The sequence below is a fragment of the Leuciscus leuciscus genome (assembly GCF_965113295.1).
Source record: "Leuciscus leuciscus genome assembly, chromosome: 16".
In the NCBI taxonomy this organism is placed as follows: Eukaryota; Metazoa; Chordata; class Actinopteri; order Cypriniformes; family Leuciscidae; genus Leuciscus; species Leuciscus leuciscus.
Window position 1 is genome coordinate 21444555 of NC_138740.1, and position 25383 is coordinate 21469937.

General features: G+C 38.0%; 4 protein-coding genes across 5 annotated transcripts; 3 read left to right on the forward strand and 1 right to left on the reverse strand.

Moving 5' to 3' along the window:
- Positions 1-452: 452 nt before the first annotated feature.
- npas4b (neuronal PAS domain protein 4b) lies at positions 453-5297 on the forward strand. Its single transcript, XM_082142062.1, has 8 exons — positions 453-1016; positions 1375-1529; positions 1619-1721; positions 1826-2117; positions 2217-2326; positions 2432-2567; positions 3059-4464; positions 4555-5297. Exons 1-8 carry the CDS (start codon positions 842-844, stop codon positions 4578-4580), a joined length of 2403 nt encoding a protein of 800 aa, XP_081998188.1. The 5' UTR covers positions 453-841; the 3' UTR covers positions 4581-5297.
- A 4198-nt stretch (positions 5298-9495) lies between these two features.
- On the forward strand, positions 9496-10397 carry mrps12 (mitochondrial ribosomal protein S12). The gene is made up of 3 exons (XM_082141085.1): positions 9496-9657; positions 9761-9832; positions 9943-10397. The coding sequence occupies exons 2-3, from the start codon at positions 9784-9786 to the stop codon at positions 10323-10325; spliced, it is 432 nt and encodes a 143-aa protein (XP_081997211.1). The 5' UTR covers positions 9496-9657; positions 9761-9783; the 3' UTR covers positions 10326-10397.
- A 329-nt stretch (positions 10398-10726) lies between these two features.
- On the forward strand, positions 10727-18061 carry LOC309477715 (hydroperoxide isomerase ALOXE3). 2 transcript variants are annotated; one of them, XM_082141084.1, is made up of 16 exons: positions 10727-11001; positions 11419-11479; positions 11654-11807; positions 11985-12189; positions 12565-12646; positions 12737-12859; positions 14115-14218; positions 14331-14503; positions 14597-14740; positions 15453-15653; positions 16223-16309; positions 16386-16558; positions 16665-16786; positions 16863-16963; positions 17115-17285; positions 17375-18061. In XM_082141084.1, the coding sequence occupies exons 3-16, from the start codon at positions 11658-11660 to the stop codon at positions 17552-17554; spliced, it is 2016 nt and encodes a 671-aa protein (XP_081997210.1). In that variant the 5' UTR covers positions 10727-11001; positions 11419-11479; positions 11654-11657; the 3' UTR covers positions 17555-18061. The 2 variants fall into 2 exon arrangements, with proteins under 2 accessions (XP_081997210.1, XP_081997209.1); XM_082141083.1 differs by having other exon boundaries at positions 10729-11001; positions 11419-11475.
- Positions 18062-18212: 151 nt separating this feature from the next.
- Positions 18213-23711, reverse strand: nlrc3l1 (NLR family, CARD domain containing 3-like 1). The gene is made up of 7 exons (XM_082141082.1): positions 23445-23711; positions 22580-22784; positions 22214-22315; positions 21783-21875; positions 20655-20784; positions 20309-20549; positions 18213-20222 (listed from the first exon to the last, which is right to left on the reverse strand). The coding sequence occupies exons 2-7, from the start codon at positions 22729-22731 to the stop codon at positions 18640-18642; spliced, it is 2301 nt and encodes a 766-aa protein (XP_081997208.1). The 5' UTR covers positions 22732-22784; positions 23445-23711; the 3' UTR covers positions 18213-18639.
- Between the last annotated feature and the right edge of the window lie 1672 nt (positions 23712-25383).

Here is a 25383-nt window from a genome sequence, read left to right on the forward strand (position 1 = left end):
ATAAATTGTATTACTCAACTTTTTCATAGGATTACTTTAGGCTATGTTTGTCTTGTATTATACCTTTGTCAGTAGGGGGGCGTTCTTACCATGTCCACCCTGTTGATTTTCTATGGTTAAAGAAATAATATATTTAAAAAAAATCAAAATTAACTTCTAGCCTATAACAAAAATAAACCATATATATATAGTTATATTTTGATGGAGTTATCTGCCTCCTAGGCTAATTGCGTTAGCAGTCATAGTCGCCTAGATTTAATTCACTAAAATGTATTTACACGAAATATTCTCTCCTAATCCCGGTCTAAATTAGCAGCATTTTCCTCAAACCTAAGCAGCAAGATTCTGTTACAGCATCGCGGCCAGAAGCACCTGCTCTGAGCGCGCAACAGGGTGGAGAGTTTGGACCACTGCCTCCGTTTAGATTTGTCCAAATCTGGCTCTGCGTGTTGAAAGGGATCCCATATTTATCCTACGTCACCATTACAGCAGCTAAAATGCAGAGATACTTGGAGATCAGATTCAGATCCATTTATGCACGCCCCCTCCCATCATTTCTTCAGGCGCGCGCTCTATATAAGGGATCTGGAGGCAATGTTTCCATCAGAAGCTTCATGCGAAAGCGAGCGAGAGAGAGAGATCCATAGCACACCACCAGTAAAACTTAAGAGACGATAGAGGATATATGAGCAAAGAAAAAATGTTTACTTAGTAGGTTGGTTTATGCTCCAAAACTTAGAAGAAGTGGCGTCTGCCCCGAATGATGGCTGAGTAGCTCTAACCGCGTGCAGTTTTCACCCAAAATATTCGTCCATTCCAACGATTCTTTGGACGCGAGAAAATGTACCGGTCCACTAAAGGAGCATCAAAGGCTCGGAGGGATCAAATCAACGCAGAAATTCGCAACTTAAAAGATCTTCTGCCCATCTCCGATGCCGACAAGGCTCGTCTTTCCTATCTTCACATCATGTCCCTAGCCTGCATTTACACAAGAAAGTCCGTCTTTTTCTCTCAAGGTAGGGTTAACTTTTTAAGTTTTTTTGAAAGTCTCTTGAAAGCATCGTTACATGGTTTTCTAAAGAACTAGGTACCATAAAAAGCTGATTCTACAGCATCAAGCTTTAAAACCCTTTAAAAACTTTAATTTGTACGTGTTTAGAGCAGATCTGAAGTTTAGGTGATATCTGAGGAATCTCTGCCCCTGTCCAGAGTTCTGAAAGTAGCTGCTCTCTGTCTGTGGTGCTGATGTTGAGCAATTTGTGTAGATGCTACATTAGAATGCTTTCTAATTGCTTGAGATTTTTTTTTCACAATGCACATATTATAGTGTAGATCTTAATGTTTTATCTTTAAACTTTGTTTTGTCTTCATCAGTGGCAGCAGGTCACGACATGAGCGGAAGCGCCCTTTCTTTGCCGGAACTCTCGGATCTGCTGCACACGCTACCAGGCTTTCTCCTAGTGCTGACCAGTGAAGGAAAACTCCTGCATCTGTCGGACAACGTGGCAGAGCACCTCGGCCATTCCATGGTAAGGAATATCAATGTAAATTTTAAAATCATCATAACAATTTGTTAGGTGCATGTTGAACATTTTTAAATGATTTCTGCTTTATTCAGGTGGATCTGGTGGCTCAGAGTGACAGCGTGTATGACATTATAGACCCAGCCGACCACTTTATCATGAGGGGCAACCTTGTCCCCATCACCACAACTGGCACAGGTAATTTACACTGTTGGTTTGACACCTCATTCCAACATAAAGAAATTAATGTAATTTGTAAAATTATAATAATGTTCACTCTTCTCATAACTCTTTTTGTCCAGACCGGCTCTTTCGCTGCCGTTTCAGCACTTCGAAGTTTGTCAGGAGGCAAGGATCAGGGAACAAACTGGCGTTGGTTCGGGCACGCTGTCTGCCACCTCCATACAACACATCGTCCTACTGGACATCCAATCCAGTATGGGTGTGTTTTTGCTCCCCACTGGAGTCCAGTGTCCCTCAGGTTTCTTCAGCTAGGAATCCTCTCCCCACCCCTCCTGCTGAGCAGTCTTTCCTCCTTTCCTGTTTCCAGTCTCAGCACAGCCGGGACATGAGAATCCATGCTGCTCAGGACAGGTACAGTAAGAGTCCAGTGAATGTCCCTGTCGGGGTATATATGATGAATATGCATTTGAGAATGAGGGAATGATGGCGTTGTATTTCTCTCTCTGACAGTGTAAGCATGTACCTTGGTTATGACATAGAGACTCTGCGCTCTCGCTCATGGTACAGTCTGATTCATCCTCGTGATCTCTCTCATGCCTCTGCACAACACTGCGCCCTGTGTGAGTACTTAACTTTATCTCTCAATATTTAAAAGTTAATACCATATATCAAAAAGCTGGTCTAGTAAATGTGGTTTATTAATTGGTCGTTGTGTCCTTTTTCAGTACACGAGGGTGGAGAGAGGCAAGTGGAGATGGTGGTCCAGGTAGAGGCAGCAGACCACACTTGGGTCTGGCTTTACATTGTTCTTCAGCTGGAGACTGGAGAATATCCCATCAACAGCCACAACTACGTCATAAGGTATAAAGGCTATCAGTGTTTAAGTGTAAAAACAATTATATTTATAATTTTAGTTAATATTATCATCGTTAAAGGTGCCCTAGAATGGATTATTTTATTATTTTATAATGTTTCCTAGTGTGCCCTTATAATGTTAGTATGTTTTTTAGATCAAAATTTGTTATAATATTATTATTAATTATTAATAATCAAATTAAAATAATTAATATTATTATTTATATATTATTGAATTACAATAGTAATAATAATTTTTCTGTTTTTATTCATTTTAATTTATTCAATTTTATTAAAATACCTAAGATGTTTTTATACTATCTTATAACTGATATTATATTAAATATATTAAAACTATAATTTATTATAATAGTACTTGTAATAAATATTTAAACTTTTAACATTGATATAAAAACATGCTATAGACCAAATTCATAAAATAATAGCATACTTTGAATAATCATAACAATCTGTTATTTTCTCTACTCATCCCTCAGTGAGTCTGAAGCCTGGTCAGTGCGTCAGCAGTTGTACTCAGAGCAGAACCAGCTGTCTCTCCTGTACCAGGAGGCATGGCAGATCTCTGACCCTCTGTCCAGCCCAGACCAGGTCTTCACACCCAGCAGCAGTGGCCTGTCCTCCCAGTCCTTCGACTTCAGCTTCACCACATCTGGACGGAGCTCCTCAGAGGAGCTCCCCAGTACCTCTGCCCCATCCAGCATGGCCCTCAACCCCCTTCAGGGCTTTTCTCAGGACGAAGAGAGCCCCCTGCAACCTCATGGCGGTCACCAGATGTGGAGATCAGCCACGACTGTATCTGTATCCCCTGAACATCTCAGCAACATCAACATCCCAAGTCTTTCTACAGTCCCCCATTCCCATGTTGCCCCATCGCCCCTTCCTCCATTCAAAACTCCTCCTAAGCGCCAAAGCTCGGAGGAGTTTATTTGCACGCCCCCTTACACCCCAAGACTCGGAGGGGGAACTTTCATGTTTGGTGATGAGACTTTTAAATCAGACCATAACAAAGCAGGTCAAATGAGCCAGTCTATAACCTCAGGGTCCCACTCCGCCAGCATTGGTCCCGCTCAACACTGCCGAAAACGTCTTTATGAAACGCTGCCTCCTACTCCAGACAGCCCTGGCAGTGATGAATGCATTCTCATGGCGCTGCCAGAGATCAGGGGACCTCTTTACATAGACGTCCCCCATTTCCCATTCAACGCCCTCCCCGAAGGCCTTTTAACCCCAGAGGCCTCGCCCACCAAAAAGCCCTGTTTGAGTTTCTTCCCTCGGGAAGAGGATACCGAAAGAGAGAGAATGGAGATCTCGCTATTGGCTCAGTATATTAGCACTTTAGCTGAAGGTTTCTGTCACAGCCACCCACATAGCACATTGGCTCCCCCTCATCACGTATCGGTTGAGGGCCCAAACTCCTCACTGGCTCACATTGATGTCTTTATGTTTGAGGAGAAAGCAGTAGATGGCATCCCTCTTCCAAATCTGCCATCCACCTCCCCCGTACCTCCCTCACCTTACTCATCGGCGCCGTCCTACGCTCAGCACTCCCCTGTCCACGCGCAGGAGGAGGCTGCGACTTTGAACAGTGTACACCACTTCTGTAGCGTCCAGTCGACGCACCATAATTGCATGGCCGGGGGTGGGCCGCAGGAAGCAGAGAGACCCGAAGAGGACGTGGAGATGATGTCCTCCCCAGGGTCCACCACAGATCCAGCCCTTCCTGCCCTCACCCCTGCTCTGCCTTGTGCCCAGTCCCTCCTAGAGGAGCTGGTCGCCATGGAACCTGTGTTTGGGGCAGCTGCCCCAATGACTCCTGCCGAGAGGCAACAAGATGAGTTGTATCAACTCCCTCATCAAGGCGGACAACAGATCTTCTACCAAGGTGAGAAATGATGACGTTTTTATGATTTCAACATGACGTTCAAAGTGTCTCAAAGTTTCTAATTTGTTTTTTTCCTGTCTTTTCTTACAGATGGAACCAGTGATCACATGTTTTAACATAAGTCTGTGACTTAATCGATGAAGTATGGCATATTGTCATCTTTTACAAAGCTATTTTTCTGGTTATAGTTAAATCAAAATGTGTTGAAAATATTTATATATGTTTTTATTTCAATATAATGAAGTCCCATGAACATGCATCCTATTCATATTGGACTCTCACTTTGGGGAAAAGTACTTAAAGTAACAAAGGCAATTTTACCAAGTGCCACTTTGTATTCACTTATAGTGAAGACTGTGTTTTACTGAAAGAACCTGTTTATGAATCACAATTGTATCTTTTAAGTCATCGTAGAGTTCTACGGTCATGTAGAGGATTGATTCCTACCTACAGTACTCTCTTTCTAATTGCTTTTCATTATGTCAGTGCATGAAAACCATAGAAATGCTTCATAATAAACAGTATTCCTTTATGTTTTGTCCTTTATGAGATTTCCAGATGTTATGTTTTATAAGATTTGCTTACACTCTTACAAATAAAGGTTCTTTATTGGCATTGGTGGTTCAGTCCAGAACCTTAAAAATACATTGAAACTTTAAATTGCACAATAAATTCTTAAAAGGTTCATCACACTAAGAAAAAGTTCTCTGGCAAACCCAAAATGGTTCTTCTATGCTATGGCATTGCTGTGAAACTCCCCTTTTGGAAGCTTTACTTTTAAGAATGTATTCGATGTCTCATCTTTTCTTGTTTCCACAAAGAATATCCTTGAATTCGATGCTCTCTTGTTTTCAAAATATGTATATGAGAGTCAATTAAATGCATCAAAGCGAGGTTCATCGGTGTGTGTTCATTGTTGCTGCCCCCTCCATTGTTCCCTCCTCTCTCACCCCTTTCATTCACTGCCTTTTTAGTGTGTCGCCATGGTTTCCTAGGACCGACTGACGCAGATGATGAGGTGCTATCTGTTTTTCCTGACGTATGCTCTTGACTCAGAGGCACAGTGGAGACAATCAGCCTCCCACACACACACATATATGTCCGCCGAACACTTGCTGTACAGTGAATAGTCAGCCTACACTTTCCCATTATACCTGGAAGCTCATGATAATACCCTATATGGCCTTTCCTGCCTCTCAATATCTGCTTCCATTTTATCTCTTGTTGCCAGGGGAAGCGATTTCTTCCTTTCGCAATCTCCACCTCCGGCGCCCCCAAACCATTGTTTGCTTGTCAATTATCCAGTTATGCACCTTTTTCATTGAGTCCGACGTCCGGTGCAGCGCTGACCCTCCCACACGGGACCATGGGCCAACTTTTCCGCCCCCGTGTCCAGAAATACCCTCCATCCCATGAGTTTCAACTGAATAAAATTCTCTCATGTCTTGTCTTCCTGTCCTTGTGAGAATGATGGGCTTTCAGCAATGAAGAGGAATAAAAATAGCCCCGGACTGAAAAGAGGAGGAAAAAGAGGGAATGGGGAGCGCTTGGAAGGTGCACAAGGACTTCTAGGTGCTTATTCATCCTGCTTTCCTCCCACTCCTCCAATCAGTCAGCTGGATTTCTTTTCATCCTCCCTCTTTCACACTTCTGTGCTTACTCATTCATATCGTCCCATTCATTAGGACCCTCTCTCCTTATGACTCACCCTTACCTCTTTAACTCATCTCTCTTCACTGCTCTCTCGCTCTTCACCCGTCCTCCAGATATGTCCACACAAACAGCCCGTGCCCACTTAAATCATAATGGAAATGCAAAAATTAAGATGCTCTCATCTTGTTTTCTGGAAAATACGATGAAAACAACCACCTACATTGTGTATACTAAACAAAAAGGAACAAAACAGAAGCTCTAATGCCATGGTGCAATTTCCTCAACTAATAAACTATATTGGCAGAAATTTAGCAAAGTAAACAAAACAAAAAGCTTTAAAATAAGAATTATTTCATCCCCAGGCATATGTTCATATCCAGCAGCCATATCACCCTATAGCCCAAGACTGGTCACCCACTGAAGCTAAGCAGAGTTGAGCCTGGTCAGTAACTGGATGGGAGACCTCCTGGGAAATTGCTGCTGTTAGAGGTGTTAGTGAGGCCAGTAGGGGTGCTCACTCTGTGGTCTGTGTGGGTCCTAACACGGGGGACACTATATTGTCAAAAAGCACCGTCCTTTGGATGAGATTAAACTAAGGTCCTGACTCTCTGTGGTCATTAAAAATCCCAGGATGTCCTTCGAAAAAAGAGTAGGGGTGTAACCCTGGCATCCTGGCCAAATTTGCCCATTGGCCTCTGTCCATCATCATGGCCTTCTAATCATCCCAATATACACTGATTGGCTTCATGACTCCGTCTCCTCTCCACCAATATGGCTGCTGTCACATCATAGAGGTGGATGCTGCACATTAGTGGAGGTTGAGGAGATTCCTCCCTTCCAAAGCGCGTTGAGTGCCGAGAAAAGTGCTATATAAATGTAACAAATTATTATTATTCTCACTTGTTCACCTCTCATGATGGCCTGCATTGCACCAACAAGTTTTATTTAATGTCTCTTTTTGATTTGTCAGTAGTATCTGCTGTAAAGACTGCTCAATGCTGACGTTCAGTGGTCATTATTGGGAATAGTACAGAACGCTTTAATTATGTCCCTGTTGCTCTCTTCAGCAAATTTAACCTCTCATCAATAACAGACAAATAACCAAATTTTTCTCTAAAACTATCTCTTTTCATTTCTTAAAAATGCTATTATTTTGAAATATTTATTTTGATGAATAAAACAAATATATTTATATGAAATATAATCGTACATAATAGTATAGTTAATAGTATAGTTAGCATAATAGTTACATAATAATATACACAGACAAAAAAAATATTTTACTGTTTTGGTGTCAGTGTGAAAAAGAAGTACACATTAGCGTAAAAAAAAGAAAAGAAAAGAAAAGAAAAGAAAAAGAGTAGCCCGGTTATTGTGGACATAATATACTTAAAAATGTTATATAGGCGGTTTAAATGCGAAATGAATCTAATGTTGACGGGCACCATTGAATATTAAAATTTAAGAAACATGACAGTTTAGGCCTCTTTAAGTACACTAAAGTGGCCTTTTATTTCATTAACGGTATTAGGCTTTTTTTTTTTTTAAGGCCATTTTCAATCAAGGATTTTTCAAAACACCACAAGTGCACATTCAATACAGTTAAACATACTTATTTTTTTTAAAAAAGAAAAAAAGGCAATTTAAAAAATGTATTCTCAGTGATATTTCACATAATTGTGCAGTCTGAATGGACGAGTGTCAACAACAAGGTGTTAGTTCATTTGGAGAGGTGGACAGTAACAAAGTACATTTACTTGAATACTGTACTTAAGTAGGCTACACTTTTTGAGTAGTCCTATCTGTACTTTACTTTACTTGAGTATTATTTTTTTCTGGAAACTTTTTACTTTAACTTCACTACATTTGAAAGTCAAATATACTCCACTACATTTCTGTCAAGGTCCTTGAGTAGAAAGTGGTAATATCAGTCAGTGGATGATTTTAGTTGCAGAGGTTGCATTTTGGTTGGAAATGAAAATCGGATTGACGCCAGAACCCGACTGACGTTGAATTCTGACATCAACCTGATTTTCATTTTCAACGTTGGGTTTGGTCTTCTAAACGCAAATTTTGTCATTGTTTTGGAGCACACTATAGCTTATAGATAACAGTAAGGCTAACATATTCATGCTAACAGCCAAAAAACTTTTCATAGAGACTTTGAATAAGGGCACTATTTGAGAGAACAGCCATTTGGGTGTCCGAAACCATTGTAGACACTGGACGTTATTGGTGCACTTATTCAATCTCACATTGTCACAGACTGGAAAAACAGTGACGTGAGGATTCAAGTGCAAAAAGGAATATTTATTAAGTAAATAAAAAGCAATACCAAACCTACAAAACAAAACCTCCCCGTGAGGGAAAACGAGACAGGCATTAGACAGGAACTTGGAACATACACAACGAACCAGCACAGGACTGCAAACACAGGGAGAATAAATAGGAAGCAAACAAAAGAGGGTAAGGAGGGAAGGCAGGTGGGGCAAATTAATCAATAATCAGGTAACAAGATGGGAGGGGTTCGACAATTGACAAGAGAGCACATGGCACAAGGAATAAAAAGACAAGCCATGTGCTCACAACAAACCAGACTAAACGCAAACACTAGACAGACCAATAAACCAGACAGAAGTGACACACATTCAATTCCACTACTGGAACTGGGTTCTAGAAATAAATGTGATATTGATATGAGGGTATGGGGCGAATTCGGATTCAACCAAAATCTGATTAACGTGAATATAGTCTTCTCGACTAGATGTCAACCCTTTTTATCTTTCTTTTTTTTTTTTTTTTTTTACCTTGTAGGATGTTACAACTGTCATTTGAACTGAACAAAACATGAGGAAAGCGGTCATCTCTGTTTTATGGTTTTCAACATGTCAACAAAATGAGGCTATGAATTTGAAATGTTTAATATTTGAAATGTCAAATAAATGTTTAATGATTTTATTTTAGATTTTAATGATATTTTACAATAAAATTGTTTCACTGTTTAATAAAATAAAATAAATTAAAATAAAAGCTAAAGCTAAACGACACTTATGCATGCATTACAACATTTCCTTTTTTTATTTTTCAAGATTTTCAGCCTTTTTCTTGTACAACCTCCGGAAACACCACAGACATTTGTTTTACTTTGAATCCTACAAATAGTATAAACATAGCTTATAATTCATAATATTAGACGTGTTCGTGTTATAAATCGTGTATTGTATTAATTAAGCCGTTTTGTATTAATTGCATTTCTTAATGTATTTCTAAATAAAAAAAATATTTTACAATCGTCACCGACTTGAAAACCAATCCACTAGATGGCAGTATTAGACGGTTCAGTATAGAGCTCGTCGCTGGTCTGGGATCGAGGAAGATTCCTCCGGGTCGATGACGTATTTTCAACATGGCGACGTGCATGTCGCTAACATAACTGTGTGTTAGGGTGAAATAATTCGTCCTCTTTCCTCTTCTGACTGAAAACTTAAGTCAGCACTTAAGAAACGTCCGCTACTTTGCTTTAACGCAACGTACATACAGGTAAATTAAACATAAAAAGAATAATTTTACACTGTCACAGTGTGTTTCACTATGTTCCACAGTTAAACTGAGATGATACACATCTTATGATTCGATTTTGCAGTTGTTCATACAGATGAATTAAGAATGTCTTTTCTTGGAAGTCTGAGGCCAATGCTCTCGTCTGTTTTGCAGGGTGAGTCTTTGCAGCATCATTTGATCAACTTTTAAAATAAATATTTGAAATGGTTTTAAAATTAATAATTAAAATGAATGATGCCACTTTCTGCTATATTATTTTGTCAGCGTCGCAGTCTGTACCTCTCTGGGCTGGACCCGTCTTCACCAGGACCATGGCCACTCTCAATCAGATGCACCGTAGGGGCAAACCTCCCCCACCTCGTCCAAAGATCGGTGCCACTTTTGGACATCCACAGCTCAAAGCTGTAGTTCTGAAGACCATGATCAGGAAACCCAAGAAGCCCAACTCAGCAAACCGCAAGTGTGCACGAGTACGTCTGTCCAATGGTCAAGAAGCTGTTGTGTACATCCCAGGGGAAGGACACAACCTCCAGGAGCACAATGTGGTGCTGGTGAAAGGAGGGAGGACACAGGACTTACCAGGGGTCAAACTCAAGGTGGTCAGGGGCAAATATGACTGTGCACATGTCGTAAAGAAGAAACAATAATTACTATGACTGCGTATAACTGAATATATCTTCATGACTGTAATAACAAATAAACTTGGTTTGAAATGTCAATCATGATGGTCAAGCCTAATTCATACAGATACTCCACCCAATAGTGAGCTGATCCTACATTATGTCAATCAATACTCTTTGACAAAAATAAAAGGAGTTGTTGGTTGCTGTTGGTCTTTGCTGGTACTATTTCCTGACATAAGAAACTATTATTGAAGGATCAAGGATGATTATGAGTTGGTTTATCTCATACAAAAAAACTGCAGTCTGCATGTTTGGTATAACATGCTATACAAACAATGATTCACAAATTGAATTCCAAGAAGTAGGGTTCAAAGAAATAAAAAAAATAAAAAACAGTTCCTGCTGTAAAGAATTTGTAAAACATTTAAACCAAGCACAACTAAAACACCTACATGTAATGTGTTTTTTTTAAATTGGGCAGAAGTCACTGATTGGGAAATAAAAACAACAGGAATGTCCTTTTATGGTAGGCTACAACCAGTATTATTTTAGTTTCACCTGCAGTTCGGTTTGCCTGAGCCTGAGCTTTTCGCTATTGGAAAAACAGAATCCAGTTTGGCAGGGTCCTGCTACTGGGCTTTAGGTTTTCCTCATATGACTTTCAACAGTCTTTCAGGCTTTGCTTGCACATTTACCTCAGGTATGTTTTCTTTGAAAAGGTATGCTAAATATACATCTATATATTATATACTGTAAGTTTACACTGAACTACATTTAGTGAGGTTTATATGGGGCGCGGACGCATCGTCTACTTTTCGTCAACGCGACGCAAGTGTGTACTGTTTGCTGCTCTTGTCCTGTGTAAAATAGAGTAAAAGCAGAGATACATTCTAAAAAAGCAAATTCGATTTTTTCTTTACATTTTTATCGTAAAGGGTTAGAACAACAAAGAACATTTTTATATATTTTTTTTAGCCTTATGTTTTTCCAAACCCGCGTGACTTTCTTCTGTGGAACACGATTGAAGACATTTTGAAGAATGTTGATAACCAAACCGTTTATGTTACAATTGACTTCTATTATGGACAAAAACACTCTTTTTCTTCATTAACCACAGAAAAGGGAAGTCATTTTTGAAGACAGGTTTGAACCCTATGGTTTGGACGACATAAAGGTGAGTAAGTGATATGACTTTTTTTGTGCGAACTGTCTCTAAATGTAAAATGTATAAGCATTGTGGACATTTTTAGACTAATATAATTGCACTGTAAAACAAATAGTACCTACTGGATAAGAATATGATTTTGATTAAAAATCAAGAGCAAGTACAAAACCTCTGTGTTCATTTTCAGAGCCATGGAGGCCATATATGAAGTAGAGGTTACCACAGGCTCCATGACCCACGCGGGCACTTTTGACAAAATATTCATTACTCTAATTGGCACACATGGAGAGAGTGAGCGGACCAAGCTTGACAGCCTTGGAAGAGATTTTAAGACTGGCATGGTGAGATATATATATATATATATATATATATATATATATATATATATATATATATATATATATATATTTAAAATGTTCAATTTAAAACAATTAAAATGTGCACAAGAAATATCTGACTGAAATGAGCCCTCAGCTTCTCTAACTGTAGTATTGTTTTTGTTTGTTTGTTTTACCTAGAAAGTAAAGTACAAAGTGATAACCAGGTTCACAATCGGCTACCTGCTGCTTATCAGACTTGAGAAAGATAATTTCATGTTCTTGCCAGAGAATGACTGGTTCTGCTCTCTGGTAAAAGTAAGAACCCCTGAGAAGGATGTGATCCATTTCCCATGCTATCGCTGGATGGCAGAGGGGGAAGTGATTGAGCTCCGAGAGGCCAAAGGTTTGTATATATATATATATATATTATTGATAAATACCATTGTTATCATTGTTCTAAGCAGTGATCATTCATATTTTACATACATACCATTCAAATGTTTGGGGCCAGTTAGATTATAAAAGAAACAATTCTTTTATTCAGCAAGGATGCATTAAATTGATCAAAAGGGACAGTAATGCCATTTAGAATGTAACAAAAGATTTCTGTTCCGTTCTTTTGAGCTTTTTTGTTCAAATAAATGCAGCCTTGGTGAGCATTATAGACTTCTTTCAAAAACATTAAAACAACTTTTGAACTGTAATGTATGTCTTTTCTGACTGGGATTTTCTGTCGAACTTGACTTCAGTAACTTTCTGTTACTTTTATGTCTGACAGCTACAAAAATCTATGACGAAAAATATTCACAAGTGAAAGAGCACAGAAAAAATGAGATGAAGCATAACAAACAAGTGTACCAGTAAGTTTGCACGACCAAGATTTGTCTTTGCAATAATTTTGTGCCCTCCTCATTGTTACATGTGTTTGTGTATCTTTGCTTTTCCTCGAGGTGGACTGAGTTTAAAGCAGGTCTCCCACAGTGTACGTGTTTTCAGGAGCCCCTGTCTCTTCCCTCAGTGGTCCGCTTCTCTTTCACTAAAGACATGGATTCAGCTTTCAACAGCTCAACTGCGTAAGGTTCCTCCTAACCTACAACCCTGTTTTCAAGGAAAGTTGGGACATTTTGTAAAATGCAGAAAAATCAAGAATCTGTGATTTGTTAATTCTCTTTTCTCTTAAGTGACAAAAGTACAAAGAGAAGATTTCCAATGTTTTTACTGACCAACTTAAAATCAGCCAATTTTGATTTTAATGGTTGCATGACACTCCAAAAAAGTTGGTTACCACTGTCACATCACATTTCCTTTTAATTACACTTTTTAATCGTTTGGGAATTGACACACATATGCAAGTCACCCAATCCGTTTGCATTGATGCACCCCCATACCATGACAGATGTTTGCTTTTTTACCTGTCACTGATGAAAGTCTGGATGGTCCCTTTCGTCTTTGGGACTGAGAACGCAATGTCCATTTTTTCCAAATTCAGTCTGAAACGTGGACTCATCTGACCACCACACACATTTCCACTGTCTTTAAGACCATCTGAGATGAGATTAGGCCCAGAGAACTCGCAGGAAATGACAGCTTGTTTTTTAAAGTACTCCTTAGCACATGTGGCTATATTTAACGCTGTATCATGATGGTCTCTCATGCAATGCTATGCGAGGGCTCAAAGGTCACACACATTCAACAGAGGTCTCCTGCCTTGCCCTACACAGACTGAGATTTTTCTTGATTCCCTGAATCTTTTCACAATATTATGTATGGTAGATGGTGTATAATACCTAAATACTTTGCAATCTTCCACTGAGAAATGTGATTTTTGAATTGTTGGACATTTCTCACTAAGTGGCAAGCCATGATCCATCTTTGCTTGCAAAGACCGAGCCTTTAGTGGATGCTACTTTTACACACAAATATAATACCCTCACCTATTACCAATTCACCTGCTCATTGTGGACTGTTTTAAAACAGTTTAACTTGGATATTCTATAATCTTTTCACTTTTATTTTCCTTTTGTCCCAACATTTTTGGAGTGTTTCAGCCATCTATATATATATATATATATATATATATATATATATATATATATATATATATATATATATATATATAAAAATAAATATATATATATATATATATATATATATATATATAGATATATATAGATAGATAATAGATAAAATAGATTCTTGATTTTCTTGCATTTTACATAATGTCCTAACTTTTCTGGAAATGGAGTTTTATTATTATTATTATTATTATAGGTATTAGTATATCCTGTCTGGTCACTTCCTTACACCAATGATGAATTTATCTTCCAGGCTTGGTGAGATCAAAATGAAGAAACTGGTGAAAAAACCTGATCAGTGGGCTCAAATGGAAGACATGAAGAGTGCTTTTTGGCCATCTCGAACCACTATCTCTGGTATGATAGCTGCTAAAGTGATCTGTTACACAGATATGTTGACATCAGATGCCGAGTGCAGTAAAACTGAAATAATCTGTCAGTTTTGTGGTTGCAATCCTTTTTTTAATAGAATTTGTGCAGCTGCACTGGATGGATGATGAATTTTTTGGATACCAGCTCCTAAATGGCCCCAATCCAATGATGCTCCGCCGATGCACTGAGCTTCCTCTGAACTTTGCTGTTAATGATAGTATGGTGCAGCCTTTTCTAGGGAGTGGAACTTCTCTTACTCAAGAGATGAAGGTAAAACAATGTCAAATTTGCTCTCTTGCTTTCTCAATATGAATGTTATATCTCAACACAAACTATAAATTGTTAGCTTTTTTAACCCAACAGCAAGGAAACATATTCTTTTGTGACTATAAAAGACTGGCAGATTTACCGGCTCAAGTCATCAATGGGAAGCAGCATTATGTTGCGGCGCCACTGTGTCTGCTATACAAGAACCAATTGGGCAAACTTCTGCCTATTGCTATTCAGGTATTTGCTGGGGTTTACTGACTTAAGACAGTAACAGAATGGACTGGACCAAATCTTAAAATATGTGTATTCATTTTGGCATCTTATCACCCTTTTATTTATGTATGTATATATATATATATATATAAGGTTAAAAAACAAACATATGACAACAAACAATTCCCTGAAGAAAACCTTACAAAATAAAATAATGTTTTCTTAATCACATTCAGTATTAAACTTCCTTAAAACAAGATACATTTTATTTGAAAAGTATATATATATATGAATAAAGTTTATTTTTCTTAGCCCACTTTAACAGAAATCTAGTGAGGTTAATACAAAATTTTGTGAGGTTTATGTTTAAAATATGTTTTAAAATATAAATATAAGATTTTAGATAAAAGGTATTTTAATCAGTTTTAAAAAAACTTATTTTCCAAAGCAATATACTTAAAATAATAAATAAATAATTAAATTTAACAAATGTACACAGTTCAGTTTTATCTAATCTGAATTTAGATTTGATCTTGCTTTTAGGACGTTTAAACATTTCTCTCTTGGAAACGAGACAAAAATGCTGAATTTATTTTTTTTTGACAGTAAGATAAACAAAATAATAAACCAACCTTGAAGATTGTTTATACTTTCTTAATCTTGCTGAGTATGTATTGTTAATTTTACAGCAAATGATTAACTGTGATTCCAATTTGGTCTGTCATTGCTGTGTCAGTTGCAGCAACAGGCGTCAGACGACAATCCAGTTTTCCTGCCTAGCGACTGTGAGTATGATTGGCAGCTTGCCAAAATCTATGTGAGGAACGCAGACTGTCTTGAGCATCAGGCATCTTTCTATCTGCGCACCCATCTGTTGGCTGAGACCTTTACAGTGTCATTACTAAGGAACCTCTCGGCCGCTCACCCAATACATAACGTACTCAAGATACTGTCAGGTGCAGCTCATTTGTTTACAGGACCTTTTTTAATACTTCTGAGTATAAACACACTTGGACCAAAGAAATATACATTACAGCTCAAATAAATCAGTACAATACCTGACATTCTGCCATAACCTGGATGAGCAAAACCTTTACAGTGAGTCTCAAGAGCTGATGTATTAAAGAGGCCATATTATGCCCTTTTACATAGTTGTTTTTGGGGTCTACTAGATTAGTTTTTCATGCTTGGCAAAGCACTTATTTTTCACATATTTTAAATTGTCGCAGCACCAGTCTTCCCAGTCTTTCAGTAACGCTCTGTTTCGTTACTGTGTCTCTGAAGCCACTCCTTCCGAAAAGCGTAATATGCTCTGATTGGTCGGCTGGGCCAGTGTATTCTGATTAGTCAACAACTTCAAATGTGTTTCGGAAATTTCACGCCGCTTAACATAACCACTCAAACAGCAACCAAAAAGAACCAAAAAAAGTTGATAATGTAAAAAAGCATAATAGGTCCTCTTTAAAATCATTTTGACTAATTTTCATATTTGTGATTCTCTCATAGTTGCTGATGCCACACACACGTTATACCCTTCAGATAAACACCCTTATTCGGGACAGACTTATCGGTCCTAAGGGTGCTGTCACTCAGGTATTGACTTAAGACATTTTTATTTTCATTTATTTTTTTAATGAACACAATTACTTGCAAATCATTATCACTTCAGAATACCAGTATTGGAGATGAAGGGATGACCAATCTCATGAAGAAGGCGCTCTCAGACGACCTGACCTACAGCTCTCTCTGCCTGCTTGAAGACATCAGTGACCGTGGTCTGGAATATATTCCCAACTTCTTCTACAGAGACGATGGACTTCAGATCTGGGGCATCATAAATGAGTAATTTGTGCATAATTACATTTCTTTAATGGCATATTGAAAGCATTCTTCAGTGTGCCAAATACAAATCAGATGACTTTGTGGTGATTTTGGTGTCATTCTCTAGTTTTGTAAGGAGCATGGTGGAGTTTTACTACAAGAGTGACGGTGATGTGCAGCGGGACACTGAACTCCAGGACTGGATCAAGGAGATCTTCGTTCATGGGTTTCTTGAGAAGAGCAGCACAGGTAAGTAAAGTGATATGGCCATAGGTGTGATGTCATTATATTTTTCATCATCAATCTTCCTTTTGATCTCATTTAGGAATACCTCAGTGTTTTAGTACAGTGGAGGAGGTCATTAAATTTGTAACCATGGTGGTCTTCACAGTTTCAGCTCAACATTCTGCCCTCAGAGCAGGACTGGTAAGTTTAAAATGAATATATATATATATATATATATATATATATATATATATATATATATATATATATATATATATATATATATATACATATTTATATTATGTGTGTGTGTGTGTGTGTAATGATCTACTTTTTTTTTTTTTTTACTTAGTTTGACTATGGTAGTTGGTTTCCCAACGCCCCTGGCTCTCTAAAAAGACCCCCTCCTACATCTAAGGGAAGATCAGACAAAAACACCCTGCTGGACACTCTGCCTGACATGAACACCTCTGCATATCTAGTATCAGTCTTTTGGCTCTTGAGCAAACCTTCATCAGATTTAGTGAGCGTTTCCTACTCAACTGATTGCATTATCCCATTTGTTGTAAATAATCACAAATCCCTACAAATTCGTTCTAATCTTTTATGCAGGTTTCACTTGGGCAATACCCTGAGGACTACTTTTGCCAGACGGCTCCCCAGAAAATGATCAGAGATTATCAAGCAGAGCTGTCCTTTTTGAGTGAGTCCATCAAAGACAGAAACACAGGGCTGCAAGTGCCTTACACGTACATGTGCCCTGATACGATCAGCAACAGTGTCAGCATTTGACACAGAGTGGTGTGTGACTCAGGACTAAAACATGATGTTTTAATATTATTTTACACACAGTCCCCTGGTTTCACAGACAAGGGCTTAAGCCTAGTCCCAGACTAAAATGCATGTTTGAGGTGTTTTAACCGAAGGCATTTATTAAAATGTCACTGCCATTGTTTTGTGTCAAGATGCACATTAGTTACGTTTTTTTCTAGGACACATTTATAAAAGCTACTTAAATGTCCTAATTGAACTAAGGCCTAATTCTGGCTTAATCTAAGCCCTGTCTGTGAAACCAGGTGTCTATTAGTATTTTTTAACATGTGGATGTTAATTTATAACATTTAAAAGTGAATTTAAAATAATTTTTAAACCTAAATAAGGATGAATATTTGCTTACTATATACAAAATAATTACTCATTTGTCTTTATTGATTTGATTAAGATGCTGTTTTGAAACATCAAAAATTTCTAATTCAACATTTAAGTTATAAAACTATTCTGATGAATACATTTTTAATTCTTTGAAATTACTGTGTGTGTATTTATGTATATATATACTCTCATTTGTCAATATTGACTTGATTTAAATGCTGTTGAAATCATCCTAGATAGTGTTTTAAAAATGCATAATAAATAATACATTTATTTTTAAAAAAGAAGCATCAAAACCGACTTTTGAGCAGGTCTTTATTTTTTATTTTATGGACACAAGTGCCACAAATATTCCATGCATGTTTAGGTTTGATATGGAATAATTCCTAATAACAGCATTTAATACTATCCCCACTTTAAATGTATGTGCTTTTACACCAACATTCCCATTAAGTCTTGAATACAAAAGATGCAGTAACAATATCCAAATGCAATAACGCAACTCTCCAAAAAAAGTGAATGAAAAATTCTTATAGTGTTTACACACAATTAGTCTTTTACTGATGAAAAAACCCCATCCAAATGCCACTGCAAGACACTCAATGTAGACCTGGATGATATACATTCTCAACAGATTATTTTTCTACCACCTCAATCTTTTGGCAAGAGACAATGCAATAGCATCACTCTCAGAAGTTTGTCATCTTTTAACCAACACATCAGTGCTACAGTTGTGGGTTAAGTTCATCAATGCACCGCTTAAGGGTTTCAGTTTTTTCCGGGAAGTGGCCTTCTTTGATTTTCTTAGTAATGTATCGTGTCGTCTCCTCCCTTGCATTCTGGCTAGAACCAGTAGAGATCTGAAGGAGGTTCTTGAGCAGCTCCTGGTTGGCCTCCACAGACAAACCCAGCAGAAAGCGGAGAAAGATATCGAAGTTGCTATTCTTAGAGCTTAAAGCTTTGTCAACTGCACTCTTGAGTAACTCTGTCAAGGAAACCTTTAAGACCTTCAGCTTGCTCTGCTCAAGGATATTCTTCCCATGTTTCTTGAAACAGAAGAAAACATGAAGAGCAGCGAGGTATTCCTGAATGGTCGGATGAGCAAAGCAGCTCACCTTCTCGGTGTAAATCATGTACTTCTCTCTGTAATACTCAGTGCAGAGACCGGTGCAGGCCATGGCTGGGTATGAATCCGGCAATTCAACCTCGTCCCAATGTTCTTTCTCCATCTGAAACTCGTTCTTCTCAAGCATGCTGTAGGACAGCTTTGCAAGCTTAATGAGCAGCTGATCAGCAGTAAGACCTTTGGTTTCTTCAGTGGGGTCATTCTGCAGTTTCTGAACTGACATTTGAGTGTGACGATGCAGCATGATGGTGTACAGATTGGTAAGAGTTTTGGGCACCTGTACTGATGGTGGAAGAGACTGAAACTGTCGCTGCAGCACTTTAGATGCCACCCAGCAGAACAATGGCAAGTGGCACATAATAAACAGCGTCTTAGAAGACTTGATGTGAGCGATCACCCTCTCAGCAAGGTCTCGGTCTACGATCGTCTTCCTGAAATAGGCCTCTTTCTGTTCATCAGTAAAGCCACGAACCTCCACAAGTTGGTGGACGTGTTCTGGTGGGATCACATCCAGAGCTCCTGCCCTAGAAATGATCCACACGAAGGCGTTATAGAGCAGGTTCCCCCTGACGAGGTTAGTAATCAACACTTTCACACTCGAAGGCCTGCACGCATCACACCAATATGCTGTTCTCCGGAAGGTAAAGTGGATTTGAGTGTCATCTAGGCCGTCGAATATGAACATTACTGGGCAGCCCTCAAATTCGAGAGTGTCTATTTCCTTCATCTCTGGATAGAAGGTGCTGATTAGAGAGAGGAGGGTATGCTCTCCTTCCAGCATCTTGTTCAATTCCTTGAACTGCAGAGGAATGAGAAAGAAAATACCTTGGTGGACTTTTCCATCCGCCCAGTCGAGGATGAAGCGCTGCACTGCAAATGATTTGCCACTTCCTGGGACCCCTCTGGATAACACCGACCTTATGTGCCTTGCCCTCGTAGTCACAGTGGGAAATAAGTCATTTCCGGTTAATGGCGTCCTGTTCACTTTGCCAGTCTCTTGGAGCTCTTCTATCTTTGATCTGAACTCATGCTCGCTGTTCACAGATGCATTAATGCCATCTGTCATGTAAAGGTCTGAATAGACCGATTCAAAGGGAACTGGCTGTCCTTGTGGACTAAAACCCTCATACACCATCTCATACTTCTTCTTCAGAGCCAATTTCAACTCGTAGCGCACTTCATCTGTGAAACATCCAAATGAAAGACTTTAAGACAACTGTTTGAAATGCACTGTAATGCTTTAACGAGGATAAAATAATATGACTTACTTCTTTTGCGTAGTCCTTGCAGATATTCAGTCAGTTTCTTAAAGTTCATGACCTCAAATAGCGCCAGAGTGATCTTCCAAGACACCTCAATATCACAGATCTCCAGCATCTTATCCACCAGATCCACAATATCAAGCCCATCCAGGGGATCACGGAAGCGCTCTGGATATCGTTCCCACATTTGTTTTTTGAAGTACTTTAATTCGTCCTGTGCAAGTTTCTTTAGGCAGATTGAGAGGGCCTGAGATGAAGCACAGAACGATAGTTTTCTCAACTCATTGTAAAAGGCAATTGATGGTAATATTGTGATTGCTTTAAATGGATGTCCATTGGTTGTAGGCCTTACCTCAAAAGCAAATTTCACTGTCATCGCTGGATGCCTTTTCTCATTTGGATCTACTACCAACTCTGGTTTTACAGGAACAGGGACTTTTTGTTGTTTCAGGGTACCTTCCTTTCTGACCTTCTTCCGTGTGCTTATTTTAAAAAGGAGGAGTTATTTAGAATATTCAGGTGAGGATAAATGAAAACTACACGAACACCACTGTTCAAAGGTTTGGGGTCTGTAAGATTTTTTTAATGATTTTGAAAGAATTCTCTTATGCTCATTAAGGCTACAATTATTTGACCAAGAACACAGTATACAAAACTGTAATATTGTGAAATATTATTACAATTTAAAATAACTATTTTCAATTTAAATATATTTTAAATTGAATTTATTCCATGTGATGGTAAAGCTGAATTTTCAGCATCATTACTCCAGTTTTCAGTTTCACATGATCCTTCAGAACCCATTCTAATATATTGATTTGTTGCTCAAAGAACAATTATTTATATTTACTTATTATTATCAATGTTGGAAATAGTAGTTGTGCTGCTTAATGTTTTTATGGAAACCATTATACAGTATGCATTTTTTCAGTTTTTTTTTAAGATAAAAGATAAAAAGAACTGAATTCTTTTGAAATCTTTTTTTATATTTTTTATATTGTAAATATCTTTACTGTCACTTTTGGTAAATGTAATGTATTTCCTGAATAAAAGTTTCTTTTTTTTTCTTTTTATTTACTGATCCCAAACATTTGAATGGTAGTGTATTTTATAAATGACTTAAATAAGTAATATGCATATAAAAATATGCAGTGAACAAAAATACAATATTATGTTAACTTTAATCAAAAATAAAAGGTTCAGCTAAATATTCAATTTTCCCTCCCACATTAAAATGTAATTTAATATTAAAATAAGTGTACACGTATAAATCTGTACAACAAAAATTAGTATTTTAATGAAAATGTAAGCAACATAACCAAGTATGTAAATACATTAATCATTTAAATTATATAGGCCAGGCTTGAAATTCAAATCTTTTTTTTCTTTTTAACAATATGTATAATCTCTATACGACTTCTGAATTGTATACCAATATTTGACCAGAATGATACAGATGCATCATGTGACTTTCACTCACCTTTCTTCAGCATCACCCTCTGGATGCATGTCCTCATCACTACTAAAGGATTCATTGCTAGAAGCAGACGAATCCCGTCTGCACAACAGAACCCTGTGGAAAGTTGAAAATCTTAACCAGGGCAACCAGAATTACAAGAATAGCAACCTAAGCCACAAGCACAAAGAGAGCAAAGTCTCTGACCTTTCAAACAACCCATTTTAGGTATTATTTTCACTCATACACTATGCTACATATCTCACTACTGCTCAAAGTCTAAATCCTCTTTTTAAAATGCTCTTATCTTCAACTTTATGATGAATATATTAACTCTGCAAGGAAAGATGACAATATATAAAAGATGGCCCAGGTCTGGACTTATGTCCTATAATCTTAAAAAAACAAAACAAACAGACAATTCTTCGGGCTAAATGAAAGTGAAGCAAACTTACTTTGTGCAATGCTCCTCATGCTCCTCTCTTGTTTCTGACCAGCTGTCGCTTTGCATGGAAGCGTAACTGGGTGCAGGGGACTCTGCTCTCTCCACGTATTGTCTGGTGAGAAAGATCATTGTAAATGACATGTACATATAAACATGAAAAAGACAATCAAATGAAAGCGAATTAGATTTAATTAACCAAGGTAAGCAACACTAAACGTAGTACACAAATACTGGCGTGTTCCTTCCTGGTCTTACCAGCAGGCGTCGCACTTACACAACAGTCAAGCATGCGTGCGTCTAAAATAATGCACGTCAACATAGCTATTCCTTTCTGAACCCTATCACACCAATATCAGATTACCAAAAACCATATTACCCCACAGGATCGGAGTATCCGAGGGTGAATGGAAGTGTCCTTTGAGGAATGAAGTCGTCCTCTTCATCCCCATTTTCACTCCCGAAGGCGGAAGCCCCAATTCCTAATGGCAGACTGTTGTCTGACGCCATGTCTACTCCGTCGTCATCCATCTCGTACTTGCAGCGTTTCCCCCGCTTATCAGAAGCAGCTTGGTGTTTTTACCCTGTTAAAAGCGATACACAGATATTGCAAAGTTCATTTGCTTTTCATGTGAATGATCCATGTCTCTTCCTGTCGGAGGGCTCCAATATTGCCCAATTTTTGCTTAAACAAAAGTCTACAGTTACAGTAGACATTCATCTTTTGTTAGCCCATTTAAAACCCTGGTTAAGTAACATTTTACACTATTGTACTACAATTTGCGGCGCCAGCCTAAAATGTCAGCGAGTTGTTTTTGCAACTGTCTGACAGCCAATCACAAACTGCCTCTGTGCTTACAATGAAATATTCATATTATATGACAAAATGTACACGCACATAAACTTTAAAATGCGCTGTTTTACTTTTGGCGTACTTTTGTACGAGAAGACTCGACATAGCTAGAGCTAAATCTTTACGTGCCGTCTTTTCTAGAGAAGTAGCCTAGCCTAAAGGCTATAGTTAATAAAACAAGTTGCACTGGTCCACTCCATGTTGCTGTTGGCCTTATAAATATACAAACAAGAACGACTGCATTAGGTTTATCTATGCACAGTGTGAAAAAAAATACGTTAATTATGTTGAAGACAATATTTGGTCAGCCTGTTTCATGGTAGCTACAAGAAAGTTTGACTTTATATGTGGTCAAATGAGAGCTTAAGAGAAAAATATCGAATGATTTCACCTTTGTTTAACGTTATTTCAATGTTTCTGGATCCGCAATCGTCTCGATCCCACGTCTGGTTCACATATAATTCCGGAAGACGAAACGAATAAAACCGGTTGGTTAACTTTAAATGATAGCCTATCTATTCATAAAATATTTTCATCTGTGATTAATTTATGGGCCAGTATGCCACTACAAGCCCGTGTATTACACTTTACCAGCGAACAAACATCTACCAAACACGCACCTATACAGTGTCTGACCATATCACTTTCGGTTTGAAGTTATAGGCCTACTTCCTTATTTTCTTAAAGGGACAGCAAGAATATTTGGTGAAGTAGATTTTGTAAGTGTTCGTAGAGGCCGTAGACTAGTCATCTGTCACCTGCTACTTTTAGTGTCTCTGGGAACAGATCAAGCTTTTATTCTGATGTTTTGAGCTGGTTGTGTGTTTCAGCAGGAGCATTGTGTTTTGTCACATATTACTTGCTTTAGGTTTATATTGTGTTATTTATTCAGTAAATATGTGTAGGCCTGTTTAATTAAGTCATATTTTGGTTATTTCTTGGCTTGTAGTGTAGGCTATTTATTATACCTTTCTTTTAAATTACCCATTTTCCCTTTCTATTTTGCTTCCCCATAAAAATAATAAAAATCTACCGATACCAAAGGTCTTCAACAGGGTTCTGCCAATTATTTCTTTCTGATACATTTTTGTGTGAAAAAGTATACAAAAATAGCTATAAAGATATTTTATATTATTTATTTAATCAAATGCTATGAAGTTTTTATAATTAACAGGGAGTCCCTGCTCTGTCTTTCTATGCACTATGCATCTATTCATTTGTGTAAAAAGGATGTAGACCCTTGACTTAACCTTGATACCCTATTTGACACCATTGTGGTGAAGGATCATGTGTTGATCCCTGTGTTGTTTCTGTATTTAAAAGGCCTGAATTCCCGTTGTGAAAGGCACTGATCTCATATGCTGTAGATTTGTTATAGTTGTTTAAGCCTCCAACTCTAACTGCAGATGGTGAGTCTGAGTCTTAATGGAGCAGCTCTTGAACCTTGATCTCTTCTCCTCCCCTTGTCCCTTAAAAGCCTCTCCTCAATACCCCTGCCGGCAGTAAGGATTCTCAACATCTGTCAGCAGCACGCACTCCCCTTATGTTCCTATGAGATGTCAAATCAACATAAAGCACTCTGTGAAATACATCCCTGTCATTTTATATTTTGAAGAGCACAAAAATATTTGTTTAAGAATATTAGTAACCGAATCGTTTTGATCACCATTTAGTTTTTATGTACAAAAATACACTGTGACATTTCTCAAAATGATTCTTTTATGTTCCACAGAAAAAAAGAAAGTACTTTTTTGGAACAACAGGGTAAGTAAATGATAGAATTTATAGGAAAACTATCTCTGTAATTAACAGTCACATAAACCAAACTGGCTCATGCATGTCAGGATTTTTTTTCTTTTGTTTGGCACCATGTTTCTTAAAAAGAAAGTGGCTTAATTGGGACAGGCTAGTGGCATGAAAGTCAGCCCATGGCGCTGCATGTTTCCCCTTGAATGATCATGCACAAAGCCCTGACTATAGGTCATTCCAGTTTTGAGGACAGCAGGCATTTAAAACACCTTATTGAAAAAATAAGCCAAAACTTGCCATTTTAATCATGCATTCAATTGAATGCATATTCTACCACAGCCTAAATATTAATGTTACTTTAGATTGTGTGTGTGTGTGTGTGTGTGTGTGTGTGTGTGTGTGTGTGTGTGTGTGTGTGTGTGTGTGTGTGTGTGTGTGTGTGTGTGTGTGTGTGTGTGTGTGTGTGTGTGTGTGTGTGTGTGTGTGTGTGTGTGTGTGTGTGTGTGTGTGCGCGTGCACCTTACATCTGTATGCACGTTGGATTAAAAATGAAAAAAATGCCATAATTTATTCACCTTCAT